This window comes from Nothobranchius furzeri, chromosome 4 (assembly GCF_043380555.1).
Source record: "Nothobranchius furzeri strain GRZ-AD chromosome 4, NfurGRZ-RIMD1, whole genome shotgun sequence".
Taxonomy (NCBI): domain Eukaryota; kingdom Metazoa; phylum Chordata; class Actinopteri; order Cyprinodontiformes; family Nothobranchiidae; genus Nothobranchius; species Nothobranchius furzeri.
The window spans coordinates 6,477,702-6,499,686 of NC_091744.1; the positions used below are offsets into that span (position 1 = coordinate 6,477,702).

General features: G+C 40.1%; 2 protein-coding genes across 6 annotated transcripts in view; one reads left to right on the forward strand and one right to left on the reverse strand.

Moving 5' to 3' along the window:
- LOC107396431 (zinc finger and SCAN domain-containing protein 2) lies at positions 1 to 3,636 on the reverse strand. The gene is made up of 4 exons (XM_015976158.3): positions 3,483 to 3,636; positions 2,893 to 3,119; positions 1,685 to 1,787; positions 1 to 1,003 (listed from the first exon to the last, which is right to left on the reverse strand). The coding sequence occupies exons 1-4, from the start codon at positions 3,634 to 3,636 to the stop codon at positions 144 to 146; spliced, it is 1,344 nt and encodes a 447-aa protein (XP_015831644.2). The 3' UTR covers positions 1 to 143.
- Positions 2,886 to 21,985, forward strand: part of elf2b (E74-like factor 2b (ets domain transcription factor)) — a 39,317-nt gene continuing 20,217 nt past the window's right edge. For 2 of the 5 annotated variants that reach the window (XM_070550026.1, XM_054737852.2), the window contains exons 1-3: positions 16,063 to 16,203; positions 21,101 to 21,265; positions 21,357 to 21,564. In XM_070550026.1, the coding sequence (XP_070406127.1) occupies positions 21,188 to 21,265; positions 21,357 to 21,564 (286 nt within the window). In that variant the 5' untranslated portion in view covers positions 16,063 to 16,203; positions 21,101 to 21,187. Of the gene's footprint in view, positions 3,117 to 16,062; positions 16,204 to 21,100; positions 21,266 to 21,356; positions 21,565 to 21,985 lie in introns of those variants that run through there. The other 3 variants (XM_015976149.3, XM_054737851.2, XM_015976155.3) reach the window with 3 other exon arrangements.

A 21,985-nucleotide genomic window follows, 5' to 3' on the forward strand; every position in this document is an offset into this window, starting at 1 on the left:
TGTGGACTTTTATGTGTCTACTTAAAGTTGCCTTTTGGCTGAAACTTAGTCCACAGAAGTCACAAGCAAATGGCTTCTGTCCCGTGTGAATCATCATGTGTTTGTCTAAAGTTATCTTTTGACTAAAGCGTTGTCCACAAACATCACAACCAAAGGGTTTCTGTCCAGTGTGGGTCCTCATGTGTGTTTAAGTTTCCTTTACGATTGAAACTTTGTCTGCACATGTGACAGTCAAAAGGTTTCTCTCCTGTGTGAATTGTCTTGTGTGCGTTTAGATTTGTTTTTCTGGTAAAAATTTTACCACAATCATCACAATGAAATGATTTCCGTCTTTTCCTGACCTTCTTGATAGACTCTACTTTAACTTCTACTGTAAAACTCTTATTATTATTGACACTTGGAGACCTTGAATGACTTGTCACGTGTCTCTGAAGAGACCGGTTGCTAACAAACAGCTTCCCACACTCAGAGCAGCGACAGTTAGTGGTGTTTACAGCTGGCCCAGTGGTCCTGCCCTCTTTTAAATCACCGTCACTGTCTTCAGTTTGTGACTCAGAGTCTGCCAAAGGTTTCAGCTGAGAGTCATGATTGTTCACCTCATCTTCATCATTCTCACTCGAATTAGACTCTTCTCCATGAGTGTTTAGGTCCAGATTCCTGGTACTTCCTACTCTTCTACAATCTGCTCTACCAGATTCTACTTTCATCTGGTCAGCTGAGCAGCTGGTCAGAAGATCTCTGTCCTCCACTTTGTGCCGATAAATGTGGGAGAGGGGAGGTTTCTCTCCATCCTCCTCCTGCTTTAAAAGAACTGAAGCGAATGAAAACCTGGTGGCATCGGTCTCCTCCTCGTCGATGTGTTCATTTTTCTCACTGGTCCAGATTTCCTCCTCTTCCTTCTTAATGATGACAAGCTCATGGTCCTGCTGGTCCTCATCAGATCTCCATTCTTCATGATCTTCTTCTTTAATCACCAACATCTGCTGAACATCTACAGGGAACACTGAACCAAATGGACATGACGAGTAATTGTAATATTACACACACATGATTACAAAAATCCTCTTGATTGGCTCCCAGAAGAAAACAAATAGAACACTTTCTGCTCAACACTTAAGAGTTGAAACAGTTTAAGTATAGTAGTCTTTAGCTAGCAAATCAAATATAATCGTGATGTTTGTTTTTGTTTTGCTTTTCTTGTTGACTGCAGCCTTTTTACTCTTTATTCTGTTTTTTTTTTACTCCCCTTTGCTTCCTGTTATCTGCACTGTTTTGTTCTGTTTTGCCTCCTGCTGTGACATCAATATTTTTCCCAGATGGACAATAAAGTGATTTTCTATGCTAAAAATGTATTGAACTCTCCCCTTTTTATCAAAAACTTTAATTGGAAGCTAATTTTAGCACCATTTAGCCACCTGGAAGAAACTATTAGATTAACTCAAGAGATAAGAAATGCCAAAAACACGAGCTAATGAGTGTTATGTTTTGTATGACATTTTTACCGGGAAAGAAGCGTTTTCCTTTGGTATCTGCTCGTGCAGGTCTCCCCTCACCAGGATTTCATCCACATCTGTTCGACTTTCTGCTGTTTCTCTGTTCGCTTTTAACAGTCTGACCTGCTACAGCTGAGCTAAACTCAATCATCATTAAGGACGAACAACAAAAATCCTACAAATCCACTCACTTTTTACGAGTCTTCTTTTTCCTCCCTTTTCTTCCTCTCGGGGCGTTTTGTTGGCGTCTGGAAAACACCGCTGTGGTGCTTTACCGCCACCTACTGGTGAAATCTGTCAGGACAATGGTCTCAAAAATAAAAAAATAAAAAAAGCCAACCACAAACTATATCGGCTTTTTATGTGACTAGTTTTAAACTTGAACATGTCATCTGATATTTTTATTAAAATATCTGAGATTAAAACAGATTTTTTTATTTTATGTGACTTGTGAAAATCAGCAATCATTTCCCTTTTCTAAAACACTCATCTACTACAAGTCTCTGCTCACATTTACAGATTTTTTTAAACATTCTTTAAAAAATCACAGATGTTAGGACTTTTGATGCAATGTAGATACATTCTAACTACGCATCAGCGGAGGTGCATCGGGCAGCAATGCCCAATGGGTAACCAAATTTGTGTTCACAAACATCACAGTCAAATGGCGTCTGTCCTGTATGAACTTGTGTGAGGCTAAATAAACCTTTGATAGAATTTTTGCCCATGCACTTAAGAAAAAAATAATCAAACGTTTCAGTCTGCCCTCAGAATGTGATCTTGAAGATCTTCAATCCCAAATCACTAAATGAAAATCTCACATTTAAGTTTTTTAAGTGCTACATTTAAGTTTTTGATTAAGCAAAAAATAACTCTTTACGTTGCAAAAGTATTAAATATTTTAAGACTCTAGGAGGACAGAGATCTTCTGACCAGCTGCTCAGCTGACCAGATGAAATCTGGTAGAGCGGACTGTAGAAGAGTAGGAAGTACCAGGAATCTGGACCTAAACACTCATGGAGAAGAGTCTAAAAATATTCCACCGTGCCGTGGCGTCCGTTAAAAAGAATGGGTATCTGGAGCCTGTATTTTAAATAGAGCCAAGTACAGAACAAAAAACATCCACAGAGATTACACTGACCCCCATCCTGCCCTTGTTGTTTATTCTGCGTCATTACGTCACGACGTAAACAAGACTGTTTAACGCTGATTAAAAAGGGGAAACACTGACATTTGAGCTGGTCAATGAGGATAACTAATCAAAGGTGTAATGGCGATATTTGTTTCCCCAACTACCCCTGGCAGAGAAAAAGGCGCGTGCTCTTGACAAACTAGAGCCACACGGGAACTACGGCCACCGCGAAAGCTCAAACAGTCGGAAAACTCGGCACCCACCCACCCATTCGCGACTTTCTCTGGGGGGTGCGGGGCAGTCTGGGAACCGCATACCAACTGGCAACTCAAACCGACGGAACACCGGGACCCCCTCTGAGGTTCCAGGGTTCTTCAGCATGAAATAAACCCTAGACGTTACCGTGCCGTGGCGTCCGTTAAAAAGAATGGGTATCTGGAGCCTGTAGCAGCTAACCGAGTCGGGTCCGCGGATAAAGAAGAGGAGGCACGGTACTGTATATCATGCTTTTATAAATGTAATTGGGAACGAATAATATTTATGTAACCCAGCTTTGACTAGCTTTAGCTGCCTTGTTTGTTGTTATTTCTCTGCTGACAGCTTGTTTTTGTCTGGAAGCTAGCCTAGCAAAACATCAGAGCCTTAATGTGAGTGGGACTTTATTAAGTCAAAGGTTGAAATATCAAAGTGAACCACTTAATTAAAAAAAATTTCTTTATGTTTTACAACTTCTAAACACTTGTGAATTAAAAGGTGGAGTTTACCTTCAAAAGATGTACCGATTCTGGTTTTAGGGGCCAATACCAATTATCTAGACCAAGCTAGAGCGACTGCCAAATCCTCAGTGCTTATCCTACTCGACTTATCGGCTGCATTTGACACTGTCAGCCATGGCTTCCTTTTGTCCACACTCTGTTGCATGGGAATCACAGAGAAAGCACACGCCTGGTTTGAATCGTACCTCACAGGACGATCATTCAGTGTATCTTGGCTTGGACAATCCTCTACCATGCACCATCTTGCCACAAAAGTCCCCTCATGGCTCTGTACTAGGACCTCTTCTCTTTGCCATATACACCACCTCACTGGGTGAGATCATTCAAACACATGGCTTCTCCTACCACTGCTATGCAGTCAACACCCAGCTCTATCTGTCATTTCCACCGGATGACCACACTGTCTCTGCACGAATATCAAACTGTCTCTCTGACATATCAAAATGGATGAAATCCCACCATCTCCAACTCAACCTCTCTAAAACTGAACTACTTGTCATCCCAGCAAAACCATCCATACAGCACAATATCTCAATCCAAAATTACTTCCTATCTCTGGCTCCTTCAAAGGCAGTTCGAAATCTGGGTGTTGTGATAGATGAACACCTGACCTTTAAAGATCATGTTGCCTCTGTTGCTTGTTCATGCCGCTTTGCGCTGTATAACATACGAAAGATCAGACCATACTTAACACAACATGCCACCCAGCTCCTGGTGCAATCTACTGTCATCTCCCACCTCGACTACTGCAATGCCCTTCTAACTGGTCTTCCAGCCTGTACTGTGAGACCTCTTCAAATGGTCCAGAACGCAGCGGCGCGTCTGGTCTTCAATCAGCCAAAAAGAGCACACGTCACCCCTCTGTTCATTGAGCTTCACTGGCTACCGCTAGCAGCACGCATCAAATTCAAATTGCTAACACTAGCATACAAAGTCTGAGATGGTACGGCTCCCATCTACCTGAATCCTCTTGTAAAGGCTTACGTCTCGGCCCGGCCGCTCCAGTCATCACAGGATCGTCGGCTAGCAGTGCCTACACCACGCTCAGGACAATCCAGACTCTTCTCATGCATCATTCCACTAATGTGGAATGACCTACCAAGCACTACCAGAACAGGGGCTTCCTTTTGACCTACCAAGCACTACCAGAACAGGGGCTTCCTTTTCAATTTCCAAGAAACTCCTGCAGACCCTGCTCTTCAGAGAGCATCTTCTTAACTAGCACCTTCCCTGCACCCGTCCCCCTCTCTACTGTCCACTCCTTGTTCCCTCCTCTCCATGATTGATGTCAAGTTGTTGTTATTGTTGTTGTTAGCCTCAAGGGCAACATGCCGATTATCACTTGTAAGTCGCTTTGGACAAAAGCGTCTGCTAAATACATAAACATAAACATCTGAATCTTCTACAGCTTTAACCTGCAGATACCGATTTAGGCTGATTCTGGTTTATCAAAAAATTATAAAACAACATTATTATGGAGATACAAACATTCACTTGGATGATTTAATATTATTTGCTTGAGTTTGGCCTTAGCAATGGTGAGGTCATGGACTAGGAAAGTAGATCGATAAACAAAAATAATATTAATGGCACAGGAGTTAAGTGCTCGCCCCGTAATCAGAAGGTTGCAGTGGCATGAATGCTGATCTTAAACATTTCCAGCCACTGATATTTTAATGTTTTGAGACATTTGTGGTACATCTAAAACATCATTACAGGTTTTTGAGAGGTTTCACATTGTTATATTTGTTTGAGGATAGAGTAATCCATACTAAATGGTAAATGGCCTGTATTTGATATAGCGCCTTCTAGAGTCCTGGAACCTCTCAAGGCGCTTTACAACACAATCAGTCATTCACCCATTCACACACACATTCACACACTGGTGGCTACAGTGTAGCCACAGCTGCCCTGGGGCACACTGACAGAGGCGAGGCTGCCGAGCACTGGCGCCACCGGTCCCTCCGACCACCACCAGCAGGCAACGGGGGTTAAGTGTCTTGCCCAAGGACACAACGACAGCGAGAGACTGAGCGGGGCTCGAACCTGCAACCTTCCGATTACGGGGCGAGCACTTAACTCCTGTGGCACCGTGCGGTAACGATATATATTGCGATATATTTTTTCCTCTGTTTATATATGTCAAAATGACATGCTTTTAAATATCCTCATGTGGCAAATATATGCCACTTGAGGCATATAGGCCTCCTCCTCTGCCCACTCCATGCTTGCAGTCACTGCCATTCTATTGCCCCAATGTCAGCAGGGTGCACATCTTAGTGACGTCATGTGTTATCGCGGTATTGCGATATAGCCAAAAACTCTATCATTACCCAATTTTATATGGTTTCTACCTTATATCGTTTATAATGCCCACCCCTAGGTACCATGTTCGTAAAAGTTGCATTGGCACGTTGGAACTGAAGATTTTGATTGGTCCAGACTAGGGCTGGACGATGTACAAAAAAAATTATTGAAAAAAAAAACCCACATCTTATTGATCAATATCAATCATTATTGAAAATTCTATGAAAAATGTAGAAAATACATATTAAGTGCAGCCCTGACCATTCTATGTCATTACTTTATGATAAAATTAAGTTGGCTGCGTTACCAGACTTGTTTTTATCGATTCTCTGCGAATTTTGCAAACCATCCTTTGTTTTTTGTCAAACTTGTAAAAATGAAAATATTGCCATACTGGTGAACTACTGTAACTTTTCGGGACAATTTCTTCCACCCCTCCTTGCTGCAACATCTTGTTTAGGTCACACTGCTGTCTGTTTAGGTTTAAAAGGGGAGGGCTTGGTGACGGAGCATGCTTGGGTCTGTGTTTTTGATTGGTTGGGTGTATGCAGTGACTAGTATGAAGCTACTATCATAGGCAATGATGGAGAAAGGAAACTTTTTATTGAAGTTTTTCTTGATCCATTTTTTTTTTCTATTGACCCACATGTTAGACGATTGATATATATCCTTATTGAATTATTGTCTAGCCCTGGTCCGGACAATTTGCAATGGTAGTCCTTGTGGTTGTAGTCCTGTAGTCAGAAACAAATTTCAAGGAAAATGTTTGTTTTGCCAAAGAAACTTTAAAATAAAAGCAAAAATACAATTGATAAACAGAGACCTTCCGCAGCTTTGATTTTAATTAAATGGGGCAAAATAAAATTAAAGAACTACTTTTTATTGAATAAATAGCAACATTTTGAATGAATTAAAGGCAGGGTCGGTAAGTTAACGTCATCAGAGCGAGGAGAAGATTTTAAATCGAAAGGCTGTTGCTCACTCCCCCGCCCTTCCTGAAAGAGCCATGCCTCCTTGTCGATGCTCCTAACGTGCGTGCACAAGGAAAGCCGCGTCAACCGAGAGAGCATTCGCTACTTTGACCCAGAGGTGAGCTAGCATTAGCAATGGAGTTTTCTGAGGTAAGGATGTTGTTTCCAACCAAAAATTTAGCTATTTACTCTTAACAAAAGGCATTTTATAAAGACCATATATAAATATATATTTTAGAAATAGCAGTAACAGTTGACATAATCTATATTATAAATAAACCCACTAAACTGTTAACATTTTTATTGGGAGTCACAAGCATGTTATTAGCTTATCTTAGCATTAGCTCCATGGACTAGTTTACATTTTATGTCATTCAAGAAGGGATGAATGTACATTATGGCATGGATTTATTTACATTAGAACTAATGAAATATACAGAAGAAGTCCTCATTTCTACAAACGGAAATGGATGTTGATTACCTTATTATCATGGTAATCCTTTTGGATGACTGAGAACCTTCACTAGCAGGCTGCTAATTATGTAAATACATTTCAAAATGTTCACAAATAAGAACTGTGGTGTGTTATGGCACAGACTGATGATGGTTTTATGTAGTTTCACATTCTTCACAAAACAGAAGGCAATATGGTGTTTTAGTAACAAATTACTTTATAAAGAAAACATTTAGGCGGTATGCTAAACTCTTTCTCAAAACCTGTGTGTGAAAGACTGAAAACGAGATGCAATATATTTTGGCCGAGTGGATTTGCTGTAGTGTGACATCATCAGCAGAAGCAGGACCCCGAGCAGACCTTTTTTAAATTATTATTATTATTATTAGTCAAAGTAAACAATACAAACATTTACGGCATAAATTACAGATTCATCTTCAAGGAGTAGAAAGGCAGTGAAAACAAAAAATAACTAAAAATTAAAACATAACAAAATGAAAATAAAGAAAACATTAAGTAAAGTGAGGGACTTAATCAAGGATTCCATGAAGTTCAAATGGAGAATGTAATTTCAGGGTATTGTTATTGTTAATCAAAAATAGAGTTTTTTTATAACAGTTCAAGTCATTTTTCCAACCGTTGATGGGTTTTTTTTTGAGAAATTTGCACCTGTGGATATAGTGTTTGCCGAGAGTGATCAGGTTGTTGACCAAAAAGTCCAGGTTTTTATCCTTCAGCTGTACACTAACTTTAATACAAGTCCATTTCAAATGCTGTAAAAGAATTTGTTTGGTTAACATCCAGCTGCGAAAGGACAACCAGAAATCAATGGCAAAATCACAATAAAAAAAATGTGTTCAACCATTTCAATGTCTCTCTCACAAAATATGCATGAGTTATTGTCCCAATTCAAGCGTTTAAACAAAAAATCATTGGATGGGTAAATGTCATTTAGAACCTTAAATGTGACTTATTTGGCTTTGTGTGGAATAGGATAAGATAAGTTCAGTTTTCTTATTAATCTAGCCTCTATAACTGAAAATTCCTTTAATACATATTTCCTCTTTAATTGACAAGGATATAAAATATTTGTTAAGAGTTCTCAGAAATTTGTTAGAGAAAGGCTTGATCCCCAAACTGATACCTTCTACACTAAGAGGTCTTATTTGGAATACACTAGAAGGCAGCACCGATTGTCGTGTCAGGGCTTGGAAGGGAGGAGGGATGGTTTTTAAAACTGCATCATATTGTTTTTTTGAACATTGTAAGTTAAACTTACGACAGAGCTTTTCGTGAATTAAAAAGTTCCCTTCCTCATCTAAAAGTTGTGAAACCGACCAAATTCTTTCATTAAACCAAGATTCTAAGAATAAGGCCTTTTTATGGGACAAAACATATCTATTATTCCACAGAGGAGAATTTTGGGGAGTAAAGTTGTGGTGATAGATTAGCTTCCAATAACGAAGAACTTGCTGGTGATAGTTTGAAAGTTTCACGGGCAATTTGGAAATATAATCACAGCGTAATAGTATTTCAATACCGCCCAGTTTTTGAAAAATTGCATTTGGAATTATAAACCAAAAAGAGTCTTTATGAAGTATAAAAGAGCTTAGCCATCTTTGGTGTGTTCTTGCTGTGTTGAGTTTCAAATTCCATCTTTCAGTTCTTTTTAAAACACAGAAAAGGTTTATTTACCTGCAATGTTTTGTTTGCGGCAGCAAACGTTTGCTGACCTTCGTTTGCACGTCAGCCTGATGATGTTTGCAGTCACAAATGAAACGTTGCAGGTAAATAAACCTTTTCTGTGTTTTAAAAAGAACTGAAAGATGGAGCTTAGCCATTTAAGTTTTAAAGCACCATTCATAGCAGTCAATGGCATTTAATCCACCTTCTTCAACACTCTTAACCATATCAGCTCTTCTAATATATTGGCATTTGTTTTTCCATATAAATTTGAAATTTAAACTATTAATAAGATTGACCATTTTATCAGAGATTTCAAGAGAAAAGGCAGGATAAATAGATCTTGATAAACTTTCCATTTTAGAAAGTAGCACCCTCCCAAAGGTGGTAACGTCTCTCTGAAGCCAGGAATTCAATATATTTTTACATTTTTCCGCATTCTTGCAAACATTTTCTTTTTCTCTTATTTCTATTTCTTTATTCTTTGTTATCACCAAGCCCAAATATTTCACCTGACTTTTTACCGCAATATTACTTACAGAGGGAGGTGTTTGATCATGGAGAGCAAATAATTCGCACTTGTTCAAATTTATTTTAAGACCAGATGCATTGGCGAATGTTTCCTAATAATGTACCAGTTTTGGAATTTGTCTTTCATTCCGCAAGAATAAACGCATGTCGTCGGCAAACTGACTTATTACTAGTTTTTTATGCATAATATTTAAACCTTCAATATCACTGTTTTTAATCCTAATTGCTAATAATTCAGCTACTAAAATAAATAGAAGAGGGGAGCTATTGCAACTTTGTCTAATGCCTCTGCAAACAGGGAATCTAGGGCAGGTACCATGTCCCAAAGACACACAACTGTTTTTATCCTTATATAGCATATTAACTAACTTAATAAATTTCTGACCAAAACCAAAATTATTTTAAGTGCTCAATATGAAGGGATGCTCTACTGAATCAAATGCCTTAAAGAAGTCAAGGAAGAGAATGAATCCTTCTTCAAGCAATATATGCGAATAATCTATCACAGTGGTTCCCAAACTTATTTAGCCGCGCACCCCCTTCTATGTCCCGACCATGTCAACGCACCCCCCCCCCCCAGCCCCCACATCGGGGCATGGCTATATATATATATATATATATATATATATATATATATATATATATATATATATATATATATATATATATAAGATGTCAAGCAACACAGACAGGGTTAAAAAAATTCCCCATCACTTTCATTTTTTAAATAGTAATTAATAAACATTCGATACCATTACAATTTCCTTTGATTTCATTTTAAATAAATATTTAGAGTGCCCAGGTAGCACATAAACAATGCAATTTAACGGTTTTCTTAAAGTAGGAACGTTTAACCTGTGCGGCCAGAGCGCTCTCCTTCCTTCTGTTCTGCGTAAACCTGAGCTGATCACCTACTTGTGCATAATCAAATGTCTATAGGGGACAAGATATAGCCATGATGTTCACTTTGACCTCAGACCGACTTATTGCTGTTTTATGGTGTGGCTGAATCTGCGATCCGCTGTCATGCGGACTGGAACAACAAATGCTGCAGTAACGTGAAATGTGGTCAGGTTCATGAGGAGTCACTGGCTGGAGCGGACCCTACTCATCCCAGAAGCTAATATCTTAATTTGACCTTGAATGAAAAATAGCCTCTTAAAAGTTTTTATCACGGTGGAGGCAGCGTTCATTTCTGCCTTCAGTCTGACAGCGCGCCGGAGTTAAAGCAGCGTGTGCGCTTATTGAATCTGTGTGTGTGCGCGCGGCACAGCCGCTCAAGTCACCGCGTCTCGCGCTATTTAAACCAATGTTGTAAAATGACTTCTGCCCAGCCCAGATGTGCTCACTTGTGCATCCGTGAGCCGTGGTTCAGCCGGAACGCGTCTGACCTCTGACAGACGCACTCTGAACTTCAGATCTTCAGCGCGCTGTCAATATAGCCTGAATGGGAATCATTTCTTGTTATTTAGTTACATCCACAATGTTCTGTGTGTGAGGTTTACAATGTCAGAACACCTGCATGAGACAGGTGTTAATTACAATCTGCCAGAATGACTCGCCACCTCCAGATTTCTCCAACACCGTTAAAAATGATCAAATACGGAACATATCGGCGTGCGCAGGCCAGAGTGCTGAAGCTCGGCGCATTGTTATTATGAAGCTAGGGCACATGTGGAGGACACGCGCTCGCGCGCAAAAATATATTTGTTTTCAATTACATTTATTGTGCCCACTTACTTTTTCTTTGGTCCACCCACAAATGAGTTTCTACGCTAATGGTGACACATGACAGACTTCTCTGAGCTCCGCAGCCATTACACTTTTCACCTCGCGCACCCCCTAACGGCAGCTCGCGCACCCCCAGGGGTGCACGCACCACACTTTGGGAATCCCTGAATCAGATCCCAAACCAGACGAATGTTGTTGTGAATAGATCTACCCCTTAAAAACCAGATTGAGTTACATCAATAAGTTGATATATACCATGTTTGAGTCTAGTTGCTATACAACCTGAAAGTAATTTATAGTCAGCATTATTGAGAAGGGTAATTGGTCTTAAAGGGACTTTACGGAGTTTTGAATTTTTATGGTCGCGATTGCCCCCTCAGGCCAAAAGCATAATGGCAGCTTCAATAGTAGGCTCGTGCACGAGGCGCGCATGCTGTACATGCACACTCCTTAATGAAAATAACAACAGCTGAGACAGTCCCTTGTGTGTGTGTGTGTGGGGGGGGGGGGGGGGGGGACAGAAGACAGGAGAACGTGCAGCTAATTAATTAAATTATTTGGTTCTGTACCTTTCTCTTCATCCAACAAAGGTTTATGATGGGTCAGTCCTCCTGCATGCTCAGATCATTCCCTTCCCTTGCTCGAAAAATTGTTCCAAAATGAAAGTTGAACCCACATCTTTTTATCTGTGAATTCAATGCTGTTTGGCGAGTCTCAAATAAAAATGTGTGCATCTTACTGTAAAAAAAATATACCATTAATGTAAAAAAGAAACTAAATAAACTACGTTCACATCCGGAATCGAACCCAGGTCTTCTGCACGAGAGTCCAACGTCTCACTAGGTGATCTATAGCACCAGTGACATCCTTAGTATCTGTAACATTTATATCCTTGATGACAGCTGAAACAACGTTCAAAGAACGGTTCGGAGCGAAAATGGCTATTTTGTTGCTAATTTGCAGGAAATATCTAGAAGAAAGTTCTACAGAAAGTAGCTAAGGGTCCTCAGAAATGTAGCTAGCTTTGACACTAGGCATTAGGAACAGCGACAAAGTGGCAATGCCTCTCTCTCTGCTGCTAAAGCTACGGATAGCAAATGCTACGGGCTATGCCTGAGCGTGAACGCGCATGAAGCAGCCTGTTCGACCCGAGCAAAACTCTTTTTCTGTGATTTTACAGAAAAACAGGCAATCACAGTAAAAATGCCAGGGCTCATTCTACAGGACCAGGGCATTGCAGGAGAATGTATGAAGAAGACATTTATTATTTCTATACGTTTTGGCTGTCAAACTTCCATAATGCCCCTTTAAATTGTTTAGAAGTCTTTTATCTTTATTGTGTTTGGGAATTAGCGTTATTACACCTTGTTTCATACTAGGCATTAATTCCTGTTTACAGATGCATTCTTGAGTAGCTTTAAACAATAAGATTCTGATGTCTTTCCAAAAGAAGCGATAAAAATTTGCAGTGAGCCCATCCGAGCCAGGGGAATTATTCAGAGGAAGTTTCACAAGGACCGCATCTAACTCTTCTATTATTAATTCTGCATCACACGTTGTTTTGAAAGATTCATTAATACAAGGTTTAAAGTTGGTAATTTGGCTTAAATAGTTTGTTGAATCAGTTTGAGAGTATGCAGAGGAATATAAATTGTTATAGAACGAGTGAATTTCTTTCTCAGTCACTTTACTATCCCTGCATTCTTTACCATTAGTTAGCAGACTTGTTATAGCTTTGCCTTCTTGTCTTTTTTTCTCCAATCTACTGAAATATGCAGAAATGTTTTCTCCATTCTCCATCCATTTTGCTCTTGACCTTCTGTGCTCTGTGCTCTCTTTAAATAGATATAATCAATTTTGGACTGTAAAAGCAATATTTTTTCTTTTTCTTGATTGGATAAAGCAGGTTTGCCGTAGTACTCATTGATTTCCTTAAACAAGTTACCCTCTTCTTCCCTATTTTTCTTATTTAGATTTTTGCTGGTTTGAATAGAAAATTCTCTTATTTTGAATTTGGTGAATTCCCATTTATTACAAAAACTATTTATGCCAGTATCCTTTTCAATGCTAGATATTATTTCTCTTATTTTGCAGCAGTATTCATTATGTTTTAGTAGGTCAAAAGTTAGCTGAATTATACAGTGATCAGTTAAAGGAGCCTTGGAAATTGATACATCTGATGAAAAAGTATCTAGCGAGTCAGCAATAAGCCAGTAATCAATCATAGATTTAGCAGAATTATTTGGTTTGTGCCAGGTATATTGTTTTTCCCCTGGGTTCTGAGTTATCCAGATATCAATCAGGTTATTATCTCTGATAAAATCTTCAATACTAGAATTAAAAAGATGATTGTCAAATTGAGAAGGCCATCTATCTGCCCATTCATCAGGCACCATATTCCAATCGCCTCCAAATATAATATAATCAGTGGGATGGAGAGCTCTAAGCTCATGTATTTCTAAAGTAATAATATTAAACATTTGCCTGTTTTGCACAACAAATTTGTGGCCATATATATTCACTAAAATCAAAAAATGACTTTCAATCTTTAGAACTGCAATTATCCAGTGGCCCTCCTTATCAGATTTATGTGTAATTACCTCACCTGGAAATCTATGAAAACATATAGCTACACAAGCAGATTTGTTGCTTCCATGGCTAAATAAAATTCGATCACCCCACATATTAGACCAGAAGTTTACATCTGCATCGGAAGAATGAGTCTCCTGTAGAAAAAACAATTTGCTTTCTGCCCTTTTCAAAACAAAAACAAGGATTTACTCTTTACCGAATCCTTAAGTTCCCTCACATTTAAAGATGCCAAATAAATTGTGCAACTGAACATTCAGAACAATAAACAATAAAACAAAACTAACAATACAACTTGAGTGCTTAGAAGATAAAACTAACTTTTCTTCTTAATTAACCAGCAAGCAACAGAATTCCCTGGTACCTTAATTCACTTGAAATGTGCATTTTTAAAGTAGAGCCTTTTGGAGTCAGCCAATTTTCCGATCTTCTACGAATTCATGTGGTGCACGGTAGTAGGCGCGCTTTCCTTCGTGGCAAGCTTGTTCAATCTGCGGCCATAGCTTCTTCCATGCCTCTCTATCCTCCAGTGGCATCATCTCTGCGAAGCGAACCCCTCTATCTTTGCACTTTTTCGCCAGATCTCCTCCTTGATGCCTCTCCGTACAAACAGCACAACTAGTGGCCTGTTGCCGTTGTTCTCCTTTTTTCTGACTATGAACGACGTCCACAGTGTCTTCCAGCTGGCGTAGCTCTAGGTTTGGAGCAATCTTTTTGAAGAGCTGAATGGTGTCGGCACGAATGCTTTCATCAGCTTTTTCCTCCATGCCTTTCAGCTTCAGGCAGACCGCATCTTGTATCTCTCTTGTTCTCTGACTCTTTGTTTGAGTTCTTCATTTTCATTTTTCATAACTTAATTCTGGAATTAGAGAAACAGAATCTTCTTCTTACAGTCTTTCAATTTGTCAGCGTTAAACTGCACCTCTTTTGACAGCGACGCTAACATGCTAGTCGTTTGTTTGGCCTGTTCCTTTTAATTCATCAACATTTTTACCCATACCTTGAATAGCTTCTAGGATGGTCTGGTTAGAGATCTCCATTTCTCCTTTGCTTTTATTGCCGGCGGGAGGCTTTGTTGGCGTAAATGGGGCAGATCCAGTTTCTTTGTGCTTGGTTAGCATAGCCATGCTATCCACCATAGCATAGTCGTGGTCACAGGCCTGCTCCGCCAGCGGTGGTTCCTCTTCAGTCAACATTAGAGTGATATCACCTGGAGATTTGCTCGCATCCTTCTTTCCACCAGGTAAAAGCAGTTTAGCCGGCTTCAGAACATTATTTTGGCTCATTTTGAAATTCTGTGACTTTTAAAAGAAAATTTGGGACAAACTTTTGCAGCCTTCATTTTGCGCTGCTGTTCAACAAGCCATCTTGCCGGAAGTCCACCCCGAGCCGACCTGGCAGCCCGAGCAGATCCAGTACCTACACCGTTACAGAGACCGAGCTGCCTCAAAATGCACCTCATTTTAAGTTAGCTTTACTAAGGACAAATATTGGCCAATGCTGATTATATAAAAATGGTAAACATCAGCTTGATATAAGCTGACTGTTATATCAGTCTACCCTTAATGTATTTAATCAGTAAGTAGAAATGTGAGATTTAAGATGCTGGAGCTTGAATAGAGTTAATAGCTGTTCTAAACCAAATGCTGTTGTTTAGAACATTTTTTGTACATTTTACTTTTAGTTTGATAGTTTCAGTAGTATGCCGGGAATTAGTAATTAAGTGCAGGGAAGTTATTCAAACACAGGAGTTAGAACAACAAACAAAATTCTTTTAACTGTGTTCGGTTAGCTTTAGCTAGCAAGACTATTAACTTCTTAAGATGTTATCTAGTTGGTGTCTTTTAAGATTTTTACATGGTCTGATGTGCTGCACAGTTTTGAGTGATTTTACAAAGAGTTAAAGACAAATCTGGAATTCTAATGTGTGTTTGGGAACCTCACGGCCGCTTTACGTTTCTTTAGAGCCTGAATGGACTTTGCTTGTTTGTGTTTGAATTTGGGCAGGGTGTTAAGTAAATCCTGAGGTCATACTTGAGTGTGTGTGTGTGTGTGTGTGTGTGTGTGTGTGTGTGTGTGTGTGTGTGCGCGCGCGTGTGTGTGTGCGTGTGTCTTTTGAGGGCAAGGCAGGACACAAGGCTGGGCGTTGTATCGAGACTAGCAGCTCTAGTTATTTGGAACAAAAGCTCAGTTGTTGAAGGATCGTGTGTGTGTGTGTGTGTGTGTGTGTGTGTGTGTGTGTGTGTGTGTGTGTGTGTGTGTGTGTGTGTGTGTGTTCCACCCTTGTCATGTGATACCAGCTCGAGGCAGGCCCTGAGAATTGCTGAGTCGATCTGAGTGGTTCCTTTCCAGCGAGGGAGCATGCAGGCAGAGAGGGGAGATGGCCGACCAGGCGGATGGATCGATGGGTGTCAAATAGAAAAAAAGACTAAAGGTTTCGGTAATTTAGTAATTTTTACAGCCTTGTTTGTTTTTGAACATCAAACCAACAACAAATGAAGATGTGGCACTTTGTTTTGGAGCAATCGGCAGCAAGGCAAGTTCGGACTTATTCTCTTTTTAAATTCAACGTGTTCCTTTGGACTTTGCTGTGATTAGTTTTCCTTTTTTATGATGACTCTGCTTTATTACCTGGAAGTCTTGGACTGCTGCTGATTCAGAACCAAGCTCACCGACTTTCTTAACTCTGATTATAATAAGAGAGCAGCTTGACACATTTCTGTAGCTGTTATCCAGGGAGGTGCAAATATTTTCAATCCCAGGAATAACAGCATGGCAAGCAGCTAACTGTAAGAAGGGAAAAGGTCACACTCCTTCAGCTCTTTGATTATCTTCTGTTTGAGGTGTCTGAGTCCTTTATGTTTGACTTGAGAAGAAGTTAAACAACCACATGTCCTTGGCCCTCCTGCAGGTCCTGTTATTCTAGCCCGACAGCAAACTGCCATCAAACTTGGCTACTAACAGATTTTATAGGAGCTCTTGTTTTTGTGTGGGTGTCTGCGTGAGCTTACATCACCTATTATGGAACTTTTTGTGCTTTTTACACTTTTGACATGCCATTCCTTGTGAAGAAACTGTAATTTTCCATTCAACATCAAATGCATGCAGGACTCTGACCGCTGGCACACCCCCTTTACTGTTTTTCTTATTGACTTTCCGGTGGACAGAGATGAATTGGTTAGAAAAACTCCACGTTTCACAATCTCCCGCTTGAGCTTCCTTCATAACGCCTTTCGGTCACACATCAAGTTACGTTACAGTGAGGCTTACTAACATGAAATGCTCAGAAGTATTGGAATTCAAATTGGGAAGCAAAATCTGGGATTTTAACTTCAGTTTTTCTCAAGACCATTTACAAAGAAGTATTTTAAATGTACAGCACCAAGGATAACTGTGATGTTGAATAATTGAGCTGATAGCAGAGGAAGCTGCAGCACATCATGACTCATTCATTATCCAACAGCCAGAGTAACCGAGTGTGTCTAGGGTGAGGGTTATGTCGTCTCACGCTGCCGCTCCAGGATGTGTTTTTAATTAGAAACGTGTTTTTCTAGGAGCTTTGTTAGAATATTCATGAGGGTCATTTTTAACTGAACAAACTGGGACTTTTATGGATGCTGAAAATAAAAACAACTAAGCGTGATCCAGTCCTATTCGGGTCAGTTGGGTTATGAAGGCAAAAGTAGAGCAGATGACTGGGAAACTGAGTAATTAGGTCCTCAACAATAGAAATGTGAAAAAGAATTGAGAAAAGCTGTACATACATTTTTTTTAATTTAATGTTTATCCCCATCCACTAAAAGACTTGAATGTTTTTGCCCGTGTTGTCATAATTTCATGAAATTCCCAGGAGGTCTCCATTAGACATTTACAACTAATTAAAGTAACAAGTCAACCCATGTAAAGATTTTAGTTGTGTTTTGTGACCTAGCTAGAACAAAAACAAGTTTCCCTTTTAATTACAAAAAAAATCAGCCTAAAATTCTTGGCAAACTATAGCGGCAGCAAAAGATTTATCTGCATGTTGGTCTTGCTCAAAGGAAAATCTCTGCTTGCTAAAAGTGAAGCCAACATGGAAGTGGCAAAAGTTGCAGTTCCTTCCTCATTCACTAGGAGCTGGATCTATAAAGAAGCAAGTTCAGGGAGAAACTCAACATCCCATTAAAAGCGTTACTGCCTAGAAGGCAGAGGGTAGCAGAGTCACTCAACCGCGGTTTTCTGGCTAAAAGCGCCCGCCAACCTTCGTTAACTTTGGTTAGCTCGGTTATCTCATAGTCACATCTGCTCACAGCCCTGCTCTTAGCTCTATTTTTGTGTTTTCCGGGAGTGACGAAACTCGTGACACGGCCAAGATGGCTGTGGTAGTAACTGCCCATTGGGCTTCAATTCAGCTCTTCACAAACCTATGGATGACAGCGCAGAGGGTTTGTCCGTTGTATAGTCATTGGTCAGCAACACTATTGTAGCCTCAGCAAATTGGCTCAGCTAAGGTTAGGCTGGGCTAACCTGTATGTAGAGAGACATTGGGCAGACTTGGCACCAGAGTTGCAACGAAGCAAAACAACAAAGATCATCATGAACATATATCAATAATTCAGTCAATTTTACAAATATTGAGCTGAAATCAGAGGTGGTTGTAGTTGAGAGTCGCCATCAGTAACTACTGGAGTCAACCCAGTCTTATGAACCACTGGATGAATTTTAACAAGAGCCGTAGAACTTGTGTTTTTCTGTGAAGCAGCTGCAGCCTGATTTTCTCTGTCATTTAAATAATGTTAAACATTAAACATCTATTAGTAACTGTAAATGAAAAAAAGATACGTTATTTTGCATTTCAGATCCAAAACTTGCAGCTTCTCAGGTTGTCTCCAACTACACCTCAAAAAATTACAAACTTATATTTAAATAGGCGTGATTTCTTGTTTGGAAGAGTGGGGTGTTTTTTTAATACATACAGGTCCTTCCCAAAAAATTAGCATATTGTGATGAAGTTCATTATTGTCTGTAATGTACTGATAAACATTAGACTTTCATTTATTTTAGATTCATTACACACAACTGAATAGTTCAAGCCTTTTATTGTTTCTAATATTGATGATTTTGGCATACAGCTTATGAAAATCCAAAATTCCCATCTCAAAAAATCAGCATATCAAAAAAAGGTTCTCTAAACGAGCTATTAACCTAATCACCTGAATCAATTAATTAACTCTAAACACCTGGAAAAGATTCCTGGGGCTTTTAAAAACTCCCAGCCTGGTTCATTACTCAAAACCGCAATCATGGGTAAGACTGCCGACCTGACTGCTGTCCAGAAGGCCGTCATTGACACCCTCAAGCAAGAGGGTAAGACACAGAAAGAAATTTCTGAACGAATAGGCTGTTCCCAGATTGCTGTATCAAGGCACCTCAGTGGGAAGTCTATGGGAAGGAAAAGTGTGGCAGAAAATGCTGCACAACGCGAACAGGTGACCGGAACCTAAGGAAGATTGTGGAGAAGGACCGATTCCAGACCTTGGGGGACCTGCGGAAGCTGTGGACTGAGTCTGGAGTAGAAACATCCAGAGCCACCGTGTGCAGGCATGTGCAGGAAATGGGCTACAGGTGCTGCATTCCCCAGGTCAAGCCACTTTTGAACCAGAAACAGCGGCAGAAGCGCCTGACCTGGACTACAGAGAAGCAGCACTGGACTGCTGCTCAGTGGTCCAAAGTACTTTTTTCCAGATGAAAGCAAATTTTTGCATGTCATTAGGAAATCAAGGTGCCAGAGTCTGGGGGAAGGCTGGGCAGAGGGAAATGCCAAAATGCCTGAAGTCCAGTGACAAGTACCCACAGTCAGTGATGGTCTGGTGTTGGTCGACTGTGTTTGATCAAGGGCAGGGTCAGTGCAGCTAGCTATCAGGAGATTTTGGAGCACTCATGCTTCCATCTGCCGAAAAGCTTTATGAAGATGAAGATTTCATTTTTCAGCACGACCTGGCACCTGCTCACTGTGCCAAAATCACTGGTAAATGATTTACTGACCATGGTATTACTGTGCTCAATTGGCCTGCCAACTCTCCTGACCTGAACCCCATAGAGAATTTGTGGGATATTGTGAAGAGAAAGTTAAGAGGCACAAGACCCAACACTCTGGATGAACTTAAGGCCGTTATCAAAGCATCCTGGGCATCCGTAACACCTCAGCAGTGCCACAGGCTGATTGCCTCCATGCCACGCCGCATTGAAGCAGTCATTTCTGCAAAAGGATTCCCGACCAAGTATTGAGAGCATAACTGATCATAATTATTTGAATGTTGACTTTTTTGTATTAAAAACACTTTTCTTTTATTGGTCGAATGAAATGTTTTTTTAAGATAGGAATTTTGGGTTTTCATGAGCTGTATGCCAAAATCATCAATATTAGAAACAATAAAAGGCTTGAACTACTTCAGTTGTGTGTAATGAATCTAATATATATGAAAGTCTAATGTTTATCAGTACATTACAGACAATAATGAACTTCATCACAATATGCAAATTTTTTTAGAAGGACCTGTATTATTGTTTCTCATGTGTCTGGGTTTAAGATGTGCAGAATCATTTTTTACATCTAAAATGACTTTTTTTTAATTCAGACAGTTAAATGATTAGTGAAACATTAGTTTCACATTAGTTAGGAATTATATTTATTATATAAATTCAGGTTTTCCATCTTGAAATCATGAATCTTTGCTCAGCTCATTGCCATAATAAATGAGTTTTTTATCTTAGAAAATATTCATTTTTGGTGTCTAGTAAACATGTACACACATAAAAATGTAACCCTCCTAGTTATTAAACAGCAACTTTGTTAGTCAAGTATTGGACGCTTCACTGTTTGATAAAAGTTGTGCAACATACAAATCTGACCTGTGTGAGTTTTGAAGTTTTAAGTATCTTTAGGTTCAGGATTTTGATTCTGAGGCTGCATCTTTGACTCCAAACCAAATTATGTTGGTGGGAAGCAGATTAAAGCCTCCAAGTTCCTGTTTCTTCTTTGTTTTGGCCCTGAAGCGTAGAGCAAAGCAGGAACTGAGGGCTGTGTGCTTCCTAGCAACAGTAGCCGTGGCTCTGGTCCACCCAGCCTTGATTTTCCACCAGACACACTGCATGTTCAAGGGAAGGACTTGGCTCTCTGTCAGGACTATGCTTCCTGCAATAGCAGAAAGGCACGTCCTGCAGGCCAAAGGGTGTGTGTGTGTGTGTGTATGTGCGTGTGCGTGCGTGTGTGTGTGTGTGTGTGTGTCATCAAATCTGCATCTTTAGGGCAACAGACTGTCGAACTAAGAAGATGGATCTGAGTGGACGTCCAACAACCAGACAACTTTCTTCTTCATTCTGAATCAAAACTGACTAAGCTGTATCTCGTTAACATTGCTGCAAGTGTAAATGTTTTATTTGTCCACTTTTAGTGGTCGTTTTGTCCCACTCAAGTGGAGACCACAAGAAAGACGAGCTTTGGTAAACTACTGGCTACTGATCTTTGATGAGCATGAATCATGACCTCAGTGGTGCTGGTGGACGCTGGTGGGACGGTGGTGGAATGTGTCTCCGCTGAAGAAGAAGACCTCCAGCAGGTGTGTTGGACGTGGAATTCTACCAAACTGAAAAAAAAAGTTTCCTTTTAATTTGATTTGAAATCTAAACTGTCTTCCATCTCCCATCCAGCAGGAGGCTGTGGAGTTTGAGACCGACATGGAGCTGGAAGGAGAAGTGGAGGACGAGTGTCAAGCTGAGGAGGTGTTTGAGGAGATGGAGGGAAAAGAAACACTCGTTGTGGAGGAGCTTCCTGGAGTCGGCGTGCAGGGCTGTTCTGTGTGGGTGTGTGGTGACGAGGCCTACGTCGTGCAGGAGGTGGAGCCTGAAGGAGAAGGAGGTGAGATATTATTGTCTCTCCACTTTTAGCACATGCATGATGAGAGGGAATTGATTTAAATATTTGCTACCATCCGACAGAAGAAAGACACAAGAGCCCGTCGATGAAAAAGACATGATGGATCTAAAACTAGTCTGCTTGGAGTAATTTGATGAATAGAGATGGAGGAAAAGAGTCATTTTGTTTGTGGAAACTTTTATGAAAGTTAAAAAGTTTAATGATTCTCTGGACTACTGCAAAGTTGGCTTAACCCGTAGAGCTAAAATACCTGCTCTGGGAGGAAATGCATCAAGTTAAAACCATTTTTACTGTTTCCAGCACTATAGCAACTAGGTCTGAAACGATTCCTCGAGTACCTCGAATAATTCGAGTACAAAAAAGCCTCGAGTTAAATTCTCTGCCTCGAGGCTTCGTTTAATTC